The sequence below is a fragment of the Syngnathus floridae genome, chromosome 14 (genome assembly GCF_059516105.1).
Source record: "Syngnathus floridae isolate MCC-2025c chromosome 14, RoL_Sflo_1.0, whole genome shotgun sequence".
NCBI lineage: Eukaryota > Metazoa > Chordata > Actinopteri > Syngnathiformes > Syngnathidae > Syngnathus > Syngnathus floridae.
Window position 1 is genome coordinate 4,691,367 of NC_142426.1, and position 18,259 is coordinate 4,709,625.

The window sequence follows — 18,259 nt, forward strand, 5'->3', positions numbered from 1 at the left end:
ATGTCAGTGACACTAATACTCCTCAAGTATCGTCCTTTTAATCTCTAATAGAATCGAGCCATGATGTCCTCTCCACTTTCTCAATGTTAACAAGTGTGCATGATGGTGGATGTGGATGTTGAGCGCCTTTATGTGCTCCCCCCCCTCGGGGGTGTTAATCCGTTCTGTGAAATTGAAGTGTGGTCCTGGGATGTAAGTTATTTTCCTCACCTGCGACGCTTTTTAAGAGGCGACTGCTCGATGCGACTGACCTCCTTCAAGCAATCTTGACATCCGCATGAGCGAGCCCCATGTGGGACATGCGGCTCTTAAAATACCTGCCGCCGAATCGCGTATGATGGACAATACAAGTGCCGTCATTGCCATGGCGACGCATCATCACCTTCTGGACCAGCTGGGACATTGTAGCCGTTAGCGTAGGTGCTAACTTTCAAAGTGCCTGTAATGGCTTTCAGGGTCATCTTGAATCAATCAGTAATTTGTTTATACAAGGAAAGTGAGGGCTGCTTGGTTGACACAAGGAACGTGGCTGATGAGAACAGGTGGAAACCAAAACCAAGACAAAATATGAAGAAAGTATGCAGGGAAAATATTCCGAAACAACATCTCAATAAAAGTACAGACGATGATGGTCGTTTTTATTAAACGCGAAGGCTCCAATGTGTGACGGGGACCCGAACAAATTCTCTGTGCAGCCATTCCCACATGGACACACTTATCATTCCGCTCCACATCCCCGCTCCCCCCTCCCCCCCAGGGGCCTCCGTGCACATGTGCCTTATAGGCAACTTTGTATTTTTCTTCATTTTGAAGTCAAGTACAATCTGACCTACTGTTCTTTACGGGGGAGATGCGTGCGGTCACACAGCTTTCACCTTGGCCGCCAGAACATTGTTGTTTTGATCCTTAGATTAGAAACAATTTTTCCGAGATGCAAAAAAATAAAAAGGAAAAAAATAACTAAAAAAAATAAGTAATGGTGTTAAAGCAACACCTCTGATTGCGGGGGTGGATGAAGGACTCACACAGAGTACTTTGTATCAATGCAGATGCATGTGTGTGTGCGTGTGGGGGCGGGGAAGGTACAGGACAAAAACTCCAAAGTGTTGTTGAATACAAAAGAATCAACAGGACATTTTTGAGCTCCAAAACTGGACTTTTATTTGAATAGTTTGGGTAAGAGAGCGATAATTAGTTGAGCAGAACAAAATGCGTTTCCACACAGCTCAAGTCCAAAATGTTTTTCCACTATTAAAGCTCAGCTTTAATAATCAGTGCCTTGCATGTCACACACACACCCCCACCCACACTTTTCTTGGGGGGTACAAATTCAACAGTTGTGCTAACGAGACAATTTTTTTTCAATTTTTCAAATTATAGTTATACAAAAGCTCTCAACTTTTACACACTGTCAACCAGATTTTTTTCTCCAACTTGTAAATAAACTTGGGGAACATCATTTTTTTTCTTCCCTCCATTTTTTCATCATGAAAAGATCAAAACATGCAAAAAGAATTTTCATTTTTGATGTCCAAATGAAACATTTACAGGTTTTGGAACTTTTTGCACTTGTTTATAGTATACTACACCCAAAGAAAAGATGAAAAGAAACCAACAAAACAATATGTACACACATCTTTTTACAGTGAAGAAAAAGTCCCAAAAATCCGATGACTAAGGCAAATGAAGTTGATCAGTGAACATTGATCAGAACAGTTTTTTTTTTGTTGTTTTCTGTCAAATACTGTACTACATCACTCCAGAAAAAAAAAGAAATCTGCTACAAAATTGTGATTCATAACTCCCTTTTCGCTGCGACCAGCTGCGTACCCGTCCAATTTTCGTGGACAAGTCTCGCATACTCAACAGTGCTGCCCTTCGTGGTTCTCGCTATCCGGGTCAACAGATGATCCTTCATTAAATAAACCTTCACAAACAAATGGAAAGAAAGAAAGGAAAAAAAAAAACGGGAGTGATCGAAGCGTATCAGTGTCACATACTTTGCTTTGAAATCCTCCCCCCCCCCGGAAAAAAATCAGTACCATTAAAGCCTTGAACATAAAACTAATCATTTCGGTCCAAAAGAAACGTACAAAAAGGCACATTATATCCCAGTGCTTCTGTACTGTGAAGTTCAAGTGTAACTGAGCGCATTCAATACCCACAACAGTCTTGAATGGTGTGAACGTCCACCGGCGTCGCCCACAAGCATTATGTACGCGGAGACTACAACAATAAGCCGAGTTGGTTGGTTGGTTCTTTTTTTTTTTTTTTTTTTTCTGAAAAAAAATCTCTGCATCCTTTTTTTCTTTCTTTTCCATTGCAAAATGTCCAACTCCATCCACAAGGAATCTTTCCTTCATTTTGTCGTCGTCTTCCGGTGTCCTCGTTCGTGTCTTAGTCATCGCTCCCGCCGTACATGTCCGCCAATTTTCTGAAGCGAGGTCCCCAGTCGTTGAGGTAATCGTAATCCTGGTCGCCCCCGCTGCTGGACGAGTTGAGCGAGCTCAGCGAGCCGGCGGTGGAGCCGCTGCCTTCGTAGTCGAACACCAGCAGAGAATCGTAAGGCGGGGCGGTGGGGTCGTTGTCGGCTGCCTTCAGGCCCTGCGGGGAGGGGAACCAAAGCGGGAATCAAAATCTATCCAGATAGCTGTTCCTAATTTTTTTTATTTTGGCTTTGCGTGGTAATTATCAGACAACATGAAGAAAAAAAAACTTAACGGCTCTTAATATTGTTACTGGTATCGGGCAGAATCCTTTTTACCTCCAAAACCAAAATAGTTTGCTTGAACAACTAGTGCAAGCTCAAAGTTAAGGCTCATTAAACCAAAAATTCTTCTTCTACTCGACGTGGAAGATTTATAGTTGTCGTTTAAGATGTGGGTGTGTTTGCGATATTTTTGCTTCCTTTCTAGTCATGCACTTGTAAATTCCAGTCTTGGAGACCCGGAATGTCTTCTTTATCCCACAGTGAGCGCAGAGCTCGGCCGCACTCTCTTGATCTTCGGGAGATTTGCGAGCGTGTGCCGGCAATACCTTGTCATCTTTAATCTAGATAGCAATCTGAAGCTCATGAATAAATACTCACAGAGAGCATCGAGCACATCTGTGGCTTGTGCAAAAATGAGAATGTGTTTGTCACGCACGCGCGCCTTTATCTCGCGGTCAGCTTTGAAAGATGGCCCTCGACATTCCCAGAAATCTCCATTGCGCCGTGAGAGCTCCTCGCTATTGATTTTCAAGACTTCCCTCCCCCAGGGGTGCTCCAAAGACCTGATGGATCACTAATGTAGGCGTCAACACGAGCTTTGGCTTTCGCCGACCACTTCGGATATGCTCCCCGTCGTTGCCACCTCCCAACCAACAAATGGATAAAGAGTCGGAGCAAATGGATTCCGACAGAGCAGCCCTCACGTGGCAGGCCGGGAAAGCAATTGCGGTGCTGTTTCCAAAAAGAGACAGATTGATTTAAAGTGTCTAGACAATAGGCAATTACTTCCCACTTGTTAGCCATTGTCAAGTGTTTGCTGCGGGCCTGATAATCTGGAGGGGAATATTACACATAGATCGTTCATTACAATTACAAGCGTAATTGCTCCGCCGGTTACAGCCCACCGCCGCCCTGTTTGCGGCCAAAACGCTACGGGCAGCTTTAGAAGGTTAGACGATCACCATTTGATCTTGGCACACACAGCCATCCACTTGTTGGCCTGACTCGTCTCGGCTGTGCCCGCTTTACTGGCATGTCCTGCGCCAGCTAGCGTGACGGCTAATCAAGAAATAGCAAAGCACGCTTAGGGAGTTGATCTATCTATCGTCCATCACAGAAGTGAGAATGACAAATGGTTCCCACTGCGCTTATTAGGAGGGTGGTTCGATCCGAGCCCTGCCTTTTGTTTTTTCAAACTGAAGATTCTGGATTATCGTTAATTTGGCATTGTTGTTTTTCTGCCATCAATCCCAACTCAAGATGGTTAAAACGGGGGTAAAGAGGAAGACTCTCGTTTATCTATTGAATGATCAAGAATCAGTGGTTCTTCCTTAGGTTACTAGATTGTAATCAAGATCAAGTAGTCATAGGGGTCGATTCAGATTTATGGTTCAGATTCTGGATTATTGGATTCTAGAGATTATCTGATGTCTTAATCGTTCCGAAATACGGGTCAAGATAAAGGCTCGTTCATCTATGGAGAGCTACTAATCGGTGGGACTCGCTCTAATCATGCCCGTGTCATTGAATGAACGGTTGGGATTCCGAATAAGTGGGGACCCAATTGTGCTTGACAGATGCCTTAAAATTTTGCAATGTATGAGTTTTTGTTTTTTTTAGTGACAGTGGAATCTGGGACACAAAAAAAGCCATCATTCTCAGGCACACAGCTTTTCTGGGTCGCCACTTGCCGTGACTGCGAGGTCTTGTGAGGATTCGACAAAATGAATACGCGGCGGCGATTGTCATCTATTGGAAAACATCGCTTTTCTCGCTTACGAGGTGCATCGGCGACGCGATGTAAACGACAGGTGTGAGAGATGGATAGCCAGACGGCGGCGTGCTCATCTACAAACAGTTGCCGTCCGGAAAGTCGGCGCGCGTTCCGTTTATAATGCTGTGAAAGTCCCGTCTTTTGGAGCTGGTGAAAAATACATGACTGCTCTTTTCATTTGACATTCTCCCTTCAAGATGGAGTCAATGACGGCCTCGGGCACTCTCGCTATGTATTTTATTCTCTCGCTCTTCTGACACATCTACTTCTGTAGCGGGAAGAATAATCATTATATCGAAGTGTGTTAGCATCATGTTCCCTTCTTCCTTTTTACATGTTTAAGTAGACATGCGCAAGACGCGCAAACTTTATTCTTTCGTGCGGGAGAACAATCGGAATGATATTAATTGATTCCGTTTGAGGTCGATTTTCTCCCGAGTCGGCATCATGCGGAGTTGTATAAACCAAATTGTTTTTCAGAAAGTTCCATGAAAAATTCAGCCTTTGGTTCATTTCATTATGCAGCCCTGGGATTGGATTTGCTGCTGCAGCTAAAGAGTCCGTCTTCTCAATAACAAAACAAAATTGAGATCTTGTATTATTTTAGCCACTCTTACGAAGATCCCATAATATAGCACTTTAGAAAACAACACTCAATATATCACAAAAGATTAAATATGTTAAAAAGCAAAACTGATTTCATCGCATTTATTCATAAAATTGGCCCACGTGGCCTGATCAGGCCAGCATTAGCGAACAGTGACACGGCGGCCCCTGACGGCGGGCCTCGGCTAATGTCGGAACTTGATGTAAATCCTCGATGAACTGGATTAAAGAACAGAGCGAGCCGTTTGTGACCAGCAGGTCATACGTTGCCCACACGGGCATGGCGACGTGCTCCAGGCGTGTCAGAAAATGCCATTTGGTACGGGCAGCCTTTTGTTTATTATTTTTACCTCATTGATGAAGTCTCCGATGTCTCCGGGGTGGGGGGCGGCAGACCTCATGGGGTACTGCGGCTCGGGGTGGAGGGGTCTCTCATCGAGACGTCGGATCCCTACGGGCTTGATGGTGTCGGGTTCCAGCGTGTCGGGCTGCTGGAGCTGACTCAGGTCATAATCCTACGGAAGGAATGAAGGGACGAGGGGCTGCGTCAACGAGATGTGTGATAAAACCGCCGATCGTGCGACTGGTGTAATAGAGCATTCGGAAAGTGTGAAAACATAAAGACACGTCATGCGAATGTGCCGAGGCCACGGGAAGTGTAGACTCTAATCAATAGCCAGACGCGGTACGCATAAGCCACGGCTAATCCTATTAACATTACCAAGGCAACGCAAACTCATGGCCGGGAGAGGGAGCGAATGGTCGGATGGTATCAGCGCCTACCTAATAAGCGTACGGGATGGATGCTCCCTATCCCTAATCTGTCCATCTCTAATATCCCCTTTCGATAGTGGTGTCTTTGCTCGGTCACTGCACAAGTACGTACTTGGGAGCGTCTTGCCCTCAGTGTGATGAATACATGAAAAGGACACCCACGCACAACAGTATTATATCTTGTCTGACTGGATCGTGCCGACTTAGTCAAATTAAAAACACCTCGAGGCCATGAGTATAAAACAAACAAGTGACTAATGCTAGGTACTGTGTTAACTGAGCGCGCGTTCTTGTGTCATGCAAATGAGTCCCTCGCACGTAACCGATGATTACTTCTGATTATTTAGTTTCGGGGTGGGAACCTTTTTTTTTTTTTTTTTTTACACAAAACCATTAATCTTAAAAGATCCTTGTAGGAGTTACATACCTACCCAATCCGTCAATTAGCACACAGCTGTAAGAATGACCCGCTACCAATCGGTTTGTTAAGCGCATGCCGATGCGGCCCTAACGGTATAATCGTCCATTTTGTCCGAGTTCAACTTGATCATCCGTCTGCCTGTGATAGCGACGGCTTCACAGCGCTGCTGCAGCGGCAGCTCAAATCATACACCGTGAGAGCACCGAATGGACTGACACTTCAATTTCCTCCCTGGTGGGAGATAGGGAGAACAGAAGTGGGTATTATACAGACCACAGCGCCAGGAAAGTCAGGTCCATTTTTTTTTTTCCCAGCCAATACTGACTCCATGGACAGCAAAGTCAAGGCCATTTTATCCCGCTGTCCTCTGTGCTATTTAGAATAGAAGCTTGTTCACTCTCAATAAAATGCCGCTTGGACTTAATTTGCTTTTGAGCAGCGTTACTTTCCTTTTCGACATGTCCCGCTCGACAAAGTTTGCGCTTTTTATGTGTGGACATAAATACACAGGAGGACGCTTCCTCCCTTTCCGCCCGCAGACGTTTTGCCAGTCTTGTTCTTATTGTTACCTTACACAGAGCTTCATTATTGGCGCACAGCAGATGCCTGTCTCCAAATGACATCAGTGCACCAATTACAAGTCTCCAAGGCTAATTTGCCGCCGTGTCGGGTCAGAGCGAGGTCTCCCGCTTATTTGTGCAATATGCGAGCCTCTGCCGCACTTGAGCTGGCGGAAGAATAGCCTATGTGGAATAACGCTGCCTTATTTTTCCCCCCCGTGAGCCGATTCCGTTGTGCTAACAAGAGGTCATTAGGAAAATTGAATTTGTGTCGCTACATGCCTGATCAGCGTGCCGAGATGCGGGGATGCGACTTTATTTATGCTTCCGGCGCTTGTTCAGGATGCGAGTCTTTGGGATGTAAAGTGAAAAGCACATGTCCAATATTTTCACAAGCAAGTGGACCGTCGGGTTTGTATTATTGATTCGACTGTCCTGCCCTTATGCAGAACCTTGACAGCTGAATTGTCTTTCCCGTTCAAGTAACTGAATAGTTCATTTGATTGACAGCCTCAAAATATTTGGCACGGTATTGTAATGATTCGAGACTTAATGTGTTCAGACCTTGGCTTGGAGACATTTTCTATGACCGCAAAGCAGTCTTAGTCATCCTTAGCAGTCTGAATTTTCTATTGAAATAACTGATTGCTTGGCAAAAAAGTGCTTTCAGGGCTTTTCAAATAATCCAGTTTCACCAGAGGTTTTACTCTGCGTGTGTGTGCGCGAGTGTGTGTCACATCGTTTCCTACCTGATCCTCTTCTCCGCCGCCTTCCTCGTCGTACTTGAGAATGTTGTCTCTCACGTCATCCTCGGGATCAATGAGGAGTTGCTTAGCCTGGCGTTCTTTATCGCGGCGCTTCATCCAAACCACAAAGAGTAGCACCAGAACTGCGAGACGCACACACAAGCGCGGCGTCGTATTACAAAATGGAACCGCGCTCATATTTTGCTCATTCGCATGTAATCGGATCCCGCGTATTAGCTTTTCAGGTCGGATGTAGACGACTATATATTTGTTTGATAATCCCGTGCTAATCTAATCATCATCGGGATCGTGTTTAGCCGCTGTGCTAATCTGCGACGACGCTCACTGAGGAGGATGATGATGCACAGCAGGATGGCGATGATGGCGCCCGTGCCCAGTCCGGCGGCCATGATGTGCTGCTGGTCGGTACAGTCGCCGTTGATGTCGCACTGGCACACTTTGACCCGCAGGTGGGAGGTGTTGAACAAGGGCAGGTTCCCGGAGTCGGTGATGATGATGGGCAGCTCGTAAATGCCGCTGTCGAGGAAACCGATCCTCAGGCGTAACTGAGCGTAGTCGCCTGCAAAAAGAAGCCAGGTTGACGTACGTCCAAATGCGTTCTTGTTTGGGTCATGATCATCGTTGCACATTTTATAACAGTGTTGATTGTTGAGCTGCGCTCCAGGCCACTATTTGCAGATATATGTATGATAAATTCCAACTTGCATTATTTTATAAAATCCAAAACAAGGATTTTCAATTTGAGGCGCGCCAATCGAGTGAATGACATTGGATCATGCTGCTTAAGCTTAAAACTCCTCGCTGCGATCATCCAAAAGGTATTACCCAATGAAGATAGTCTCTATTCATAGCATATTTTGGGTGTTTTTTTTTTTGGTAAACATTACAGGGATTACTTCATTTAGTGTGCGGTTAGTGTTAGGCTACAAATCCTGTGTCTGCTTTGTAACATGTAAAACAAAATGTCCGTAGTCATTCCTACCACTGATTCTGGTGACGGTCCAGTTCCTCTTAACATCGACAGGCATGTTAGCCAACTCGAAGGCAAACGGCCCAGCGTTGGGCATCAAGTCGCCGTCGATGGCCGTGATGTTGATGGCGTTGGGCTCGGGTTTCTCACATATTTCCACTTCCTGGGGGAACACCCTCGGGGCGTTGTCGTTGATGTCCATCAGGTAGATCTGCAGGGTGCCCGTGCCAGTTGCTGAAGGGTTGCCTGCACCGCCCCAAAACACACACAAATATTGGCGGAAATCTTGAACGTTGTTTGCGGAATCATGGTGCGGTGGGCCGAGAAGAGGCGATTGTTGTGTCTCCGAAGCAGATATGTGCTCCTCTGGTGGGAATGGCCCCATCCAAAGTGCATACTGATTGAAGAAACTAATCTCAAGCGAGGCGTCAGACAGAAAGAGTCCGGTATTACAGTGCCGTGAAAAAGTTTGTGAACCCTTAGGATTTTACAATATATTTGCATTTTTTTAAAGAAATAACGGAGACAAGTTCACAATAGTGTTACAGAATGGTGACACATTGCCATTATGGCTGAATACAAATTAATAGGACTATATTTTAACTATAAACACACAAGAATAACAAAATAATGAAAACGCAGTTGTGAATAAGTTTGTGAACCCTTGCCAACAGTCAGAGTTAATAGCTTGTTGCACCTCCTTTAGCAGCAATGACTTCTTGCAATCTTTTCTTGTAAGTACTGACGAGTCTCTCACATCGAGCTGGGGAGATTTTGGGCCACTCCTCCCTGCAGAACTGCTTCAGTTGTCCAAGGTTTGATGGTTTTCTTTGGTGCACTGCTTTTTTCAGGTCCGACCACAACATTTCTATCGGATTTAAGTCTGGACTTTGACTGGGCCACTCCAGAACATTGAATTTTTTCTTTTTGAGCCATTCCGATGTTGATTTACTTGCATGCTTTGGATCATTGTCCTGTTGCAGCATCCAGTTTCTTCTTAACTTGAGCTTCTTTACAGACGGTTTAACGTTTTCTTCCAGAATATTTTGGTAAACCTCGGAATTCATGATTCCTTCTATGATGGTAAGTTGCCCTGGTCCTGCTGCTGCAAAGCAGCCCCATACGAGTACTCGTCCTCCTCCATGTTTTACAGTTGGGATGAGGTGCTTTTGTTGATAAGCTGTGCTTGGTCGTCTCCAAACAAATCTGTTTTGATTTTGGCCAAAAAGTTCTATTTTAGATTCATCAGTCCATAAAATGTTGTTCCAAAATTCTTGAGGCTTTCCTATGTGCTCTTGAGCAAATTTTAACCGAGCTGCAATATTCTTTTTTGATAGTAATGGCTTCTTCCTTGCTACCCTTCCATGAAGGTTATTCTGAGCCAGTCTTTTTCTGATGGTGCTGTCATGAACTTCAATTCCTTTGCTTGAGAGAGATTTCTGAAGGTCTCTAGAGGTAAGTCTGGGGTTATCAGTGACTTCTCTCACCATCTTTCTTTCTGCTCTGCCTGTTATCTTCCTTGGACGACCAGATCTTCGAAGTGAAGTAGTTACTCCATGTTCTTGGTACTTGTAAATCACTTGTCTTACAGTTGAAACATGTAGCTGCAGATCTTTGGCTATGGTTTTGTAACCTTTTCCAGATTTGTGAGCTGCAATTATTGCTCCTCTGTGGTCTGGAGACAGCTCTTTAGATCTTCCCATTGCTAGATTTGTAATGTTTGTGTCCACGCAGGTATAGCTCTACTAAATGACAAGTACATTCAGGTGAGTATACAACAAGTGTGGCTTTAAGGTCTGTCAAGTCACATGAAATTACCTGAAGTCATCTAGTATTGAAAGACATGTCACACAGTCAGTTTTAACTTCTATAGGTGGAAAGGTTCACAAACTTATTCACACCTGTGTTTTGATTTTTTTGCTATTTTCTTATGCTTCCTGTTAAAACAGGGTTTTGCAGATTTGTGTCAATGCTAACTAGCCTTGTGTCAATATCCTGTAACACTTTTGTAAACTTGTCACCGTCATTTCTTTAAAAAAAGTGCAAATATATTGTAAAATCCTAAGGGTTCACAAACTTTTTCACGGCACTGTAGAACATTTAGATAGTGTGAGGGGAGAGAACGAACGTCTTCCTGACCGAGGACATGGGATGGGAATACTAAAGCAGCAAAACAGAGGCCACTGTCGCTCCTCTCAGGCTCCTCTATGTATTCACTGCGCTAAGAGCCTTCTTTAGCATTCAGGCCACGCTCAAAGGAGCTAGTCATCCAGACCTGACCCATTAACACTGAGAAACCTCTTTACCGGCAAAGTTTTAAGCCTGTTGGCCTACGACGCTATGCTCTGAAGAACAGGGTAAACCCGAACAGAGGCAAAGCCTCTTCAGGGAATTGGCAAATTTATCCATGGTTCTCAGATTGTTAACCTACTGGCCTTAAGTTGAAAGGCTGTCAGCGGTTGGCCTTCAGGCACGGTGGATTTTTGTTGTCGTCACACAAGTGGCTCAATTAAACATCTATCCTCCGAAATGGCATCTCTTTCTGACAGAAGTGGCGAAACCACAAAAGGACCTTGGCAATACAAAGATTACCTACCGTTGTCAGTGGCCAGGAATGTGGCATTGTACATGCTGTTCTTCACAAAAGGCGATTCTCTGTCCAAAACCGCCATTGTTGTCACTCTACCGTTGCTGGGATCGATCCTCAGCCAGTTGGCCGGATCCGACAGTTTTGTGTAGCTGATGAAAGACAAAACACAGTCGTAATCACGTCGCTCAACTTCGACTATCGACGGCCTGCTTTAGTTTTGCACACATCGTCTCTTTAGTGCACCTTCAGATGCTCAAATGAGTGAGCTGAAATGAGGACCGATGATAACAGACGCAGCCGGGCTAACGTCATATCCGATCATGAATATTCACTGATGGGGGCCATTAGCGTCAACCGGTGCTGTTGCTCATAATTGGGTGTGATTTAAACGAAGTAAGAACAAAGTCTGCGTTGCTCTGTTTTAAGCTCCTACCGGATACTCTGCTGCATGTAGCGATCAGGGTCCTGCGCCGTGAAGGTGGTCAGCATGAAGTCCGCCGGCTTTCCCTCTTCCAGTTTAATCAGTTTGGGGTTGGGATCGAAGTAGGGGCTCTCGTTAACGTCGAGCACCCGTATGGTGACGGTGGCGGTGGACTGACGGGGAGAGTGAATGCCTCTGGCGAGGGGCACCTCGTTCTTCGCCTCCACTGTCAGCACGTACACTCTGTTCATTTCATAGTCAATAGGCTGCGAAAACACAGGGGACACGGGGATTGCCAGGCTCACGTTATCATGTGAAATATGTTCGGGGGAAGGTCGGTTAAATGCTTGAAAATGGTGTGAGGGTAACGAGGCAAATTAAAACGTTTTCCATTCCTCCTCCCTCAAAATCTTTCCTGTGAAAGCCCCACAATAGAAAGCAGCAAGGCCGCCAGCTTCTTATTAATGACCTTCTTCTGTTTGACATACAAATGAGGAGACACGACTCAAATTAAACTGGCTGATAAACAAGTATTATTATGCTCCTGTTTGTATTGTTGCTAGATGCATTCATTCCTTGATTGCTACAGTACATAATAATAAGACATTCCTGTCTCCACCATAAGTGTGGATTCTCAACCGGTGGGCCACGGTCAGCCACTCTGGAGAACACCATTTTGTTGAATTGGAAAAATATCCAGAGTCCCCATGGGAACGTAATTGGTAAGGTTTGCAAAGGTGACCTTACCTTGACAACCGTCACCAGGCCCTCATTATTGGTGGGATCAGTCGGCACGGAGAACCTGCCGGTGGGGTCGCCTCCGGTGATTTTGTAGACGGCGTTCCAGGCTTGAGTGTTGGGTTGGTCCTTGTCAGTCACCGTCAGGTTGGCCACGATCACGTTTACGCGGTTTTCGTGCACCTCGCCGAAAAACTGCACAAAAAAATCAGGAGGTAGATATCGTCAGTGATGCTTATCGTGGTCATTTGGCCGTCCGTCGTCATTTCATTTCTAAGTGCTTTTTGCGCTGCCACTAACGGGCATTGTATATCCACGGCGGGCTGAATGGACGGTGCGGCCCGAATAGGTGTCCATGACTTACCGTGTCAGCCGTGAACTCTGGCGGGTTGTCATTGATGTCGGTGATTCTGATGACGGCGGTGGCTGTGTTGGAGAGGCCGTACATGGGGTTGCCCTCTGTGTCAGTGGCCTGGATGATCAGTGTGTACTGAGGCACTTTCTGCAGTGGCAAAGGGGGAATGGGTCGAGAATCATACCGTCAAGATTGTGTACAAGATTGAACTATTGCAATGTAGAGTCCAACACCCCAAATGTAATACAGTTGGCAGTTTGACTAAAGGTTTCTGCCTCAGAAGCCAAAACTTGATATTAATTCCCTTCATTCATTCCTACAGATTCTCATTTCCCGTGAGAGGATGCGTCGTCGTGTTATTTTGACAGTGATTCAATTCACGAGTCTCATACAATTTTCATGATGGCGACAGCTTTGACTCTCTACAAAAACAATCCCAACAAAGAAGAGATTTTCTTTGGTCCCGCTATAATTGAATTAACAGTCAATTGATAATATAGATTGTGCGGATTTTTATCGCGTGCCTCAAGCAGGCTGACGAGGCGGCACGAAATTATAAACAGTAAAAAATGGCTTTCTTATATTTCCTTTCCTAATATTGATGTATTCCTCGGGGAGGCAAGGAGAGAGTTGCACCACTGCTACACTTTACTGTACACCGGCTCGAAGTTGACAAATGACTATTTCCACATTAACACTTATTCGGGTGATGGACTAGTCACTCGGTAATGAGAATAGGGCAAATTACTTTCACGGTGGCGACTGTCGCACATAAAACGTCGGCCCCAAGGTGGAAGTGATTGAGCAGCGAGCCAGCCAGATTGCCCTCGCTAGGATTACATCAACCGGTATGTGCTTTATATTTCATTTTATTTATTTCCTCCCACAGCTCTGTGAGCCAATTAGGGGGAAAGGTGGTTGTTTACAGCACAAAGGAAGATAAGTAAAAGACGTGCGCTTTGGAAACGAGGACAGAGAATGGAAGGGGAGGGGATTATTAAGATGATCGGCGAAGCGTGCAACATTCTTGTCGGATTAAACGCGTGTGGAAAAAGCCTTGGCCGACTCGACTTGTAATTTACGTGGTAATCAGCAAACGTACTTTGGCTCATTGGCTCCATTACCAAACATGCCCAAGTTGTGATTGCCATCATATTTAACAAACACTTGGCTCATTTATGTAGAAACTGTTGGGTTGATAGATCAACAGACATTGTAAACTTCTAATGAAAACAATGCATCCAGACTTTGGAAATAACCACAACCAAATCAGCGGCGAGGATCTTGTAATGCCACTTTCATCCTGTGGAGGCAACACAGGCCTACACATCCCGCAAAGTCGCTGTGAAGAAAACAAAAAAATCTACCCACCTCTCTGTCCAAGCCTGCTGCCACAGTAATGATGCCTCCTGTTTTATTATTAATGGTGTACATGTTGGATGTAGGACTGTCTGGGTTCTGAGACAAGATCTTGTAGCGGATCATGCCATTAGTCGTTTTGGGGTCGTCTTTGTCCACCGCCGTTACCGTCATGACAAACGTGCCTTTTGGACAGGACGACAACGACGTATTTTCAACGTAAGTCGATAACACTGCAACGAGGGGATAGGCTATTTGGGTATATCCTGTTGACGTTACCTGGCTTGGAGCCCTCCGGGACGGTGCCGTTCCAGATGGGGTGGTTGAATTCGGGCCTGTTGTCGTTCAGGTCAATGACATTGATCACAATGTCGACGGGGTTTTCCACCTGGTTGCCGTTCAGGTCCACCGCGTGCGCTCTCAGCTGAAGAGAAGACAAAGCCACACTTGAATTGGGTCGCTGTGGACTATCTTTATTGATGATTTCTTGGCAAAGCTGCTTCTTGAGTTATGATTGTTGTATTCAATATAACGTCGCAATATAACACATGATGAAAACGCGCTTTCCAGGCCCATTGAATATTTTTAGCTCCCCAGTTTAGCTTTCAAAGTAATAAGTCAGTAAGTGCCTTTCACAGATCACACACTCGAGTGTTGGCTAAGTCGCTTATCCAATGATCTTCAAGGTTCTCATTTAGCCATGGTTCTTTCTCGTGCACATACAAAAAGGCTATTTTAAAAGTTTATTGCAATGTCAAAGAGCCACTGCAGTCGAGCGCAGTCTTTTAAAGCCGAGGATTATCTTAATGTATCTAACACACACACACACGCATGCACACGCACACCCACATGCAAAATCCTCTAAATTCTCAGACGGATAAATCCAGTTCTCTGAGTGCCACGTCACGCCACAAGTCTTTATTGAGTCTGAGCCGAGTGTTTAGGCTACGCATGACCCTGGAGCACATAGCGACCCGAGGCAAAGTACAACACTGCCAGGGAGTGAACAAATAGCCAGATCATAAGGAAATCATTAGGGCTTGACTTACATGGAAGTTGGAAATATGCTCTCTATCTAGCGGCTTGTTAACCGAGAGCTCTCCGGAGATTGGGTCGATGAGGAAGATGCCGGTGGGAGGTTGGTCAGCGCCGGGGCCCGTCACGCTGTATCGCAGGGATCGGTTCTTGTCGTGGTCCGAGCGGATCTGCGGGCGGGATGATTAATTACGACTATGGTAATGTCGCCAATACCGTGGTTCTGAAGCACATGTAACATTTCTAAAACTAATCATTGAATTAAAAAAAAGTCAACAAGTGTCATCTATTGGGAAACTGCTGCAGAGATTGAATGTACACAAAAGATTTCAGAATCATCTCATTTTTAGCATTCTCAGTCCTTGATTGTTTGGTGGTTGTTCAAATCTGTATCGTGTTTATAGTGAAAGTCAAAATCGTTCTACAGGAAATGTATTCAGTTTCATGACGATTGGTAAGCCAAACCCGCATATCCGAAGCTCGAGCCAGCAACTCTATTACATATGCTAATAGCGTCGTGTAGCTTGAGCGTCTTATTGACAATCGCGAGGATAATATTGATTTATGTGGGGTATTGAAATTCTGCCTGGACGAGGATATTTCTTTCACGTTGCTGTTGTTGTAAATTGAGAGCCTCTGCACCTTCTTCTTGGTCCACGCTGAGCATCTCATTTCCTGCTGACAATATTACCCACTAAGCTCAGAAACATCCCATTTAATGTGTCTCGCATTAATATAATCTGTACAAAATGTGTGTAGAGGACCTGATAAGAGATTCCATTTAATACACTGAAAAGGATCTCCTTAACTGGCCTGAGGAGCGCTTGTCCTTTGACAGCCGCCCTCAGCGAGGCTCAACCGCGACACTTGTCAATAAAAAGAAGTTGAACGTGTCCTTGAGTTGCGATAAAAGCGCGATGTAATACAGTAGCTAAGGAAATACGTGCTCTCTGCCATCGAGTTCAGTGTGGCCCTTAAGAACTAAAAAAGGCAAGGGGCGGTGTGACGGGGTGCGACCTTCAGCAAAGAGCTGTAAATAAACACTTTCTTCGTCTCATGCCTGTGACCTTCTGGGTGGAAACTACGAGCATGGTTGGGGGGGGGTCTACGAGGTTGTTGTAGCAAGTACAGAAACATTTTTGCTCAATATGAGTGGAGTATGATTGTTTGTGGGGGGGCCACGGGAGGGGGAGCTTACCCGGACAAGCTCTTGTGGGAATGGACCTCGTGAGTTCTCAGCAACATTGATTGAGGGAATGACCCAGTCTCTCTTCATGCGTTTCAGCTGGCTGTCAGAGTTCCGTGACGGAAATGTTATTTCCATCAAATCCTTGGACATGGCCAGATCAGAAGTGGGTTCCATGACCTGGAAAATAAAAGATGATTTGCTATACGTAAGACTGTACATAAACGTAGACATGTTATTTACGGCAACGCATGACAGTGTGTCAATATTTCCAACTTACTTATAGTAGTCATACATTTTGCCATACATATAAAACAGTCAAATAAAAAATCTGACTTCATTGATCACATCTTTTCCGGCGCTATTTCCATCCACTAGAGGCGCTGTACCATCTGCAGATCAACAAACGCAAGCAAGCTATGTATGGGACGTTGAGCTACATCGACTGTATGCTAACATAGCTAGCATTATTTTGCCCTATACAACGCTGGCATTGAAAGAGCAGTTGCGAGCATTCAGAGAAGGAATTAATTGATCATTAAATTTCCCTTAAATGTAGTTAGACACCCTCCCCTGGTCTCAGCAATCAACATTACAGCACAATTCTCTTTGACATGCTCTGGTGTATGCAGTTAGCGCAGCAGCAGGAGTACACCGGCAGCAGCGCTTGGCTTTAAATGGCAAACCTCATCTCATGTCCTGATAAAATGCACCCACACAGACACCACCGGCTCCCATAATGGATCTGCCATCCTCCCTCAGCTGTAATGAATGAGATTTGAAACAAAGGAGGATGGTACCTGCAAGCCAGACACTAAACACACAGATGGCTCAAATTGCCTATGCTGCTCCAGAGACATGAAGGGAAGGACTCAAGTAGTGCCACAGAAAGTTATGATAACCTTGAACGGCAAGCCGGGAAAGAACAACAATTAAAAAAAGAAGGGGGAGTGGGTGCTCATTCCTTCAAGTCTTTATACTAGGACAAGTTTGCGGAACCTACGGATTGCGGGCCATATATGTCCTATGAGAAAACTTGAAAACGTGCAATTAAAACTCTTCAAAAACTCACAAATATTGTACGCACAAATACAGGCTATGTAGTTTCAAAAAAGAAAAAGTATTTGTTCAGCATTTTCCCTGCTGCTGTGCTACACGCTGCCCACTTGAATGTCCAGTGTTCCATGTAACCACAGAAATGAATTACCACTTTGCCACCCTATAACGACCCATGCCTCTTACACACACAAATGCACACAAACGCACACACTGACCACTGTCAGACAGCTTCCACTAATCAAGTTTGAAATTTGATTATCATGCTTTCTCACACCGCACAAGTACCAAAGGCAGGCAAGCAGACGTGCAGACAAGCAGCATGGGCGCTTAAGAAATATTGGTTACTTTATTAAAATCGGCATGAGTGAGAGTAGCAATTATTTGCAACCCGCGTTGGGAATGATGAATGGCATGTTGAGGTTGTTTAGCCCAATGTGTGTCTTATCTGTGGAGCCGAAGCACACACACACTAACGTGCACGCACACACACACACATCGTCCGTTCTGACGTCTTCAGGGCCTCAACATTGAAGTGTGATTCTTTGAGAAATCTCCCTTGTTTTCACTTCTTAAGTGTTACTTTGTGTCTGTAGACACAGTTTCATTCTAATGAGGTTATTGTTTAGTTGTCAGCGATAAAAATGTCTTCAGCCTCAAGGCAGAAACACTCACGGTGATATTAAAAAAATAATAACCAAACTTTGATGTGATTAAGAAATCATCAGCGAATGCATACGTTGAGGATGCCTTATTTATGTTTGAAGAAAAAAGAAAAGTCTGATAGTTTACCTTTTTGGGAAAAGTATTTATCTTAGCAACGGCGGTGACTAATAGCATCATTAAGACCTAAGCCGCATTTGTGTGTGGCTGATGATGTGCTTGGAGAGGCAGTGAAATCATTACTGGCTAAAACTTTAATTTAGTTCCTGGCTAC

At 44.9% G+C, this 18,259-nt stretch overlaps 1 protein-coding gene across 1 annotated transcript in view; it reads right to left on the reverse strand.

Annotated features, from left to right (window-relative positions):
• Nucleotides 1-1,135: 1,135 nt before the first annotated feature.
• The window catches only part of cdh2 (cadherin 2, type 1, N-cadherin (neuronal)), a 44,428-nt gene continuing 27,304 nt past the window's right edge, over nucleotides 1,136-18,259 (reverse strand). Inside the window, exons 4-16 of the mRNA XM_088396086.1 lie at nucleotides 16,279-16,446; nucleotides 15,095-15,250; nucleotides 14,325-14,469; nucleotides 14,058-14,230; nucleotides 12,696-12,833; nucleotides 12,341-12,526; nucleotides 11,606-11,859; nucleotides 11,179-11,321; nucleotides 8,595-8,828; nucleotides 7,938-8,171; nucleotides 7,595-7,734; nucleotides 5,441-5,605; nucleotides 1,136-2,604 (exon numbers count right to left, since the gene is read on the reverse strand). Coding sequence (XP_088252212.1) covers nucleotides 2,398-2,604; nucleotides 5,441-5,605; nucleotides 7,595-7,734; nucleotides 7,938-8,171; nucleotides 8,595-8,828; nucleotides 11,179-11,321; nucleotides 11,606-11,859; nucleotides 12,341-12,526; nucleotides 12,696-12,833; nucleotides 14,058-14,230; nucleotides 14,325-14,469; nucleotides 15,095-15,250; nucleotides 16,279-16,446 — 2,343 coding nt within the window. The 3' untranslated portion in view covers nucleotides 1,136-2,397. The remainder of the gene's footprint in view (nucleotides 2,605-5,440; nucleotides 5,606-7,594; nucleotides 7,735-7,937; nucleotides 8,172-8,594; nucleotides 8,829-11,178; nucleotides 11,322-11,605; nucleotides 11,860-12,340; nucleotides 12,527-12,695; nucleotides 12,834-14,057; nucleotides 14,231-14,324; nucleotides 14,470-15,094; nucleotides 15,251-16,278; nucleotides 16,447-18,259) is intronic.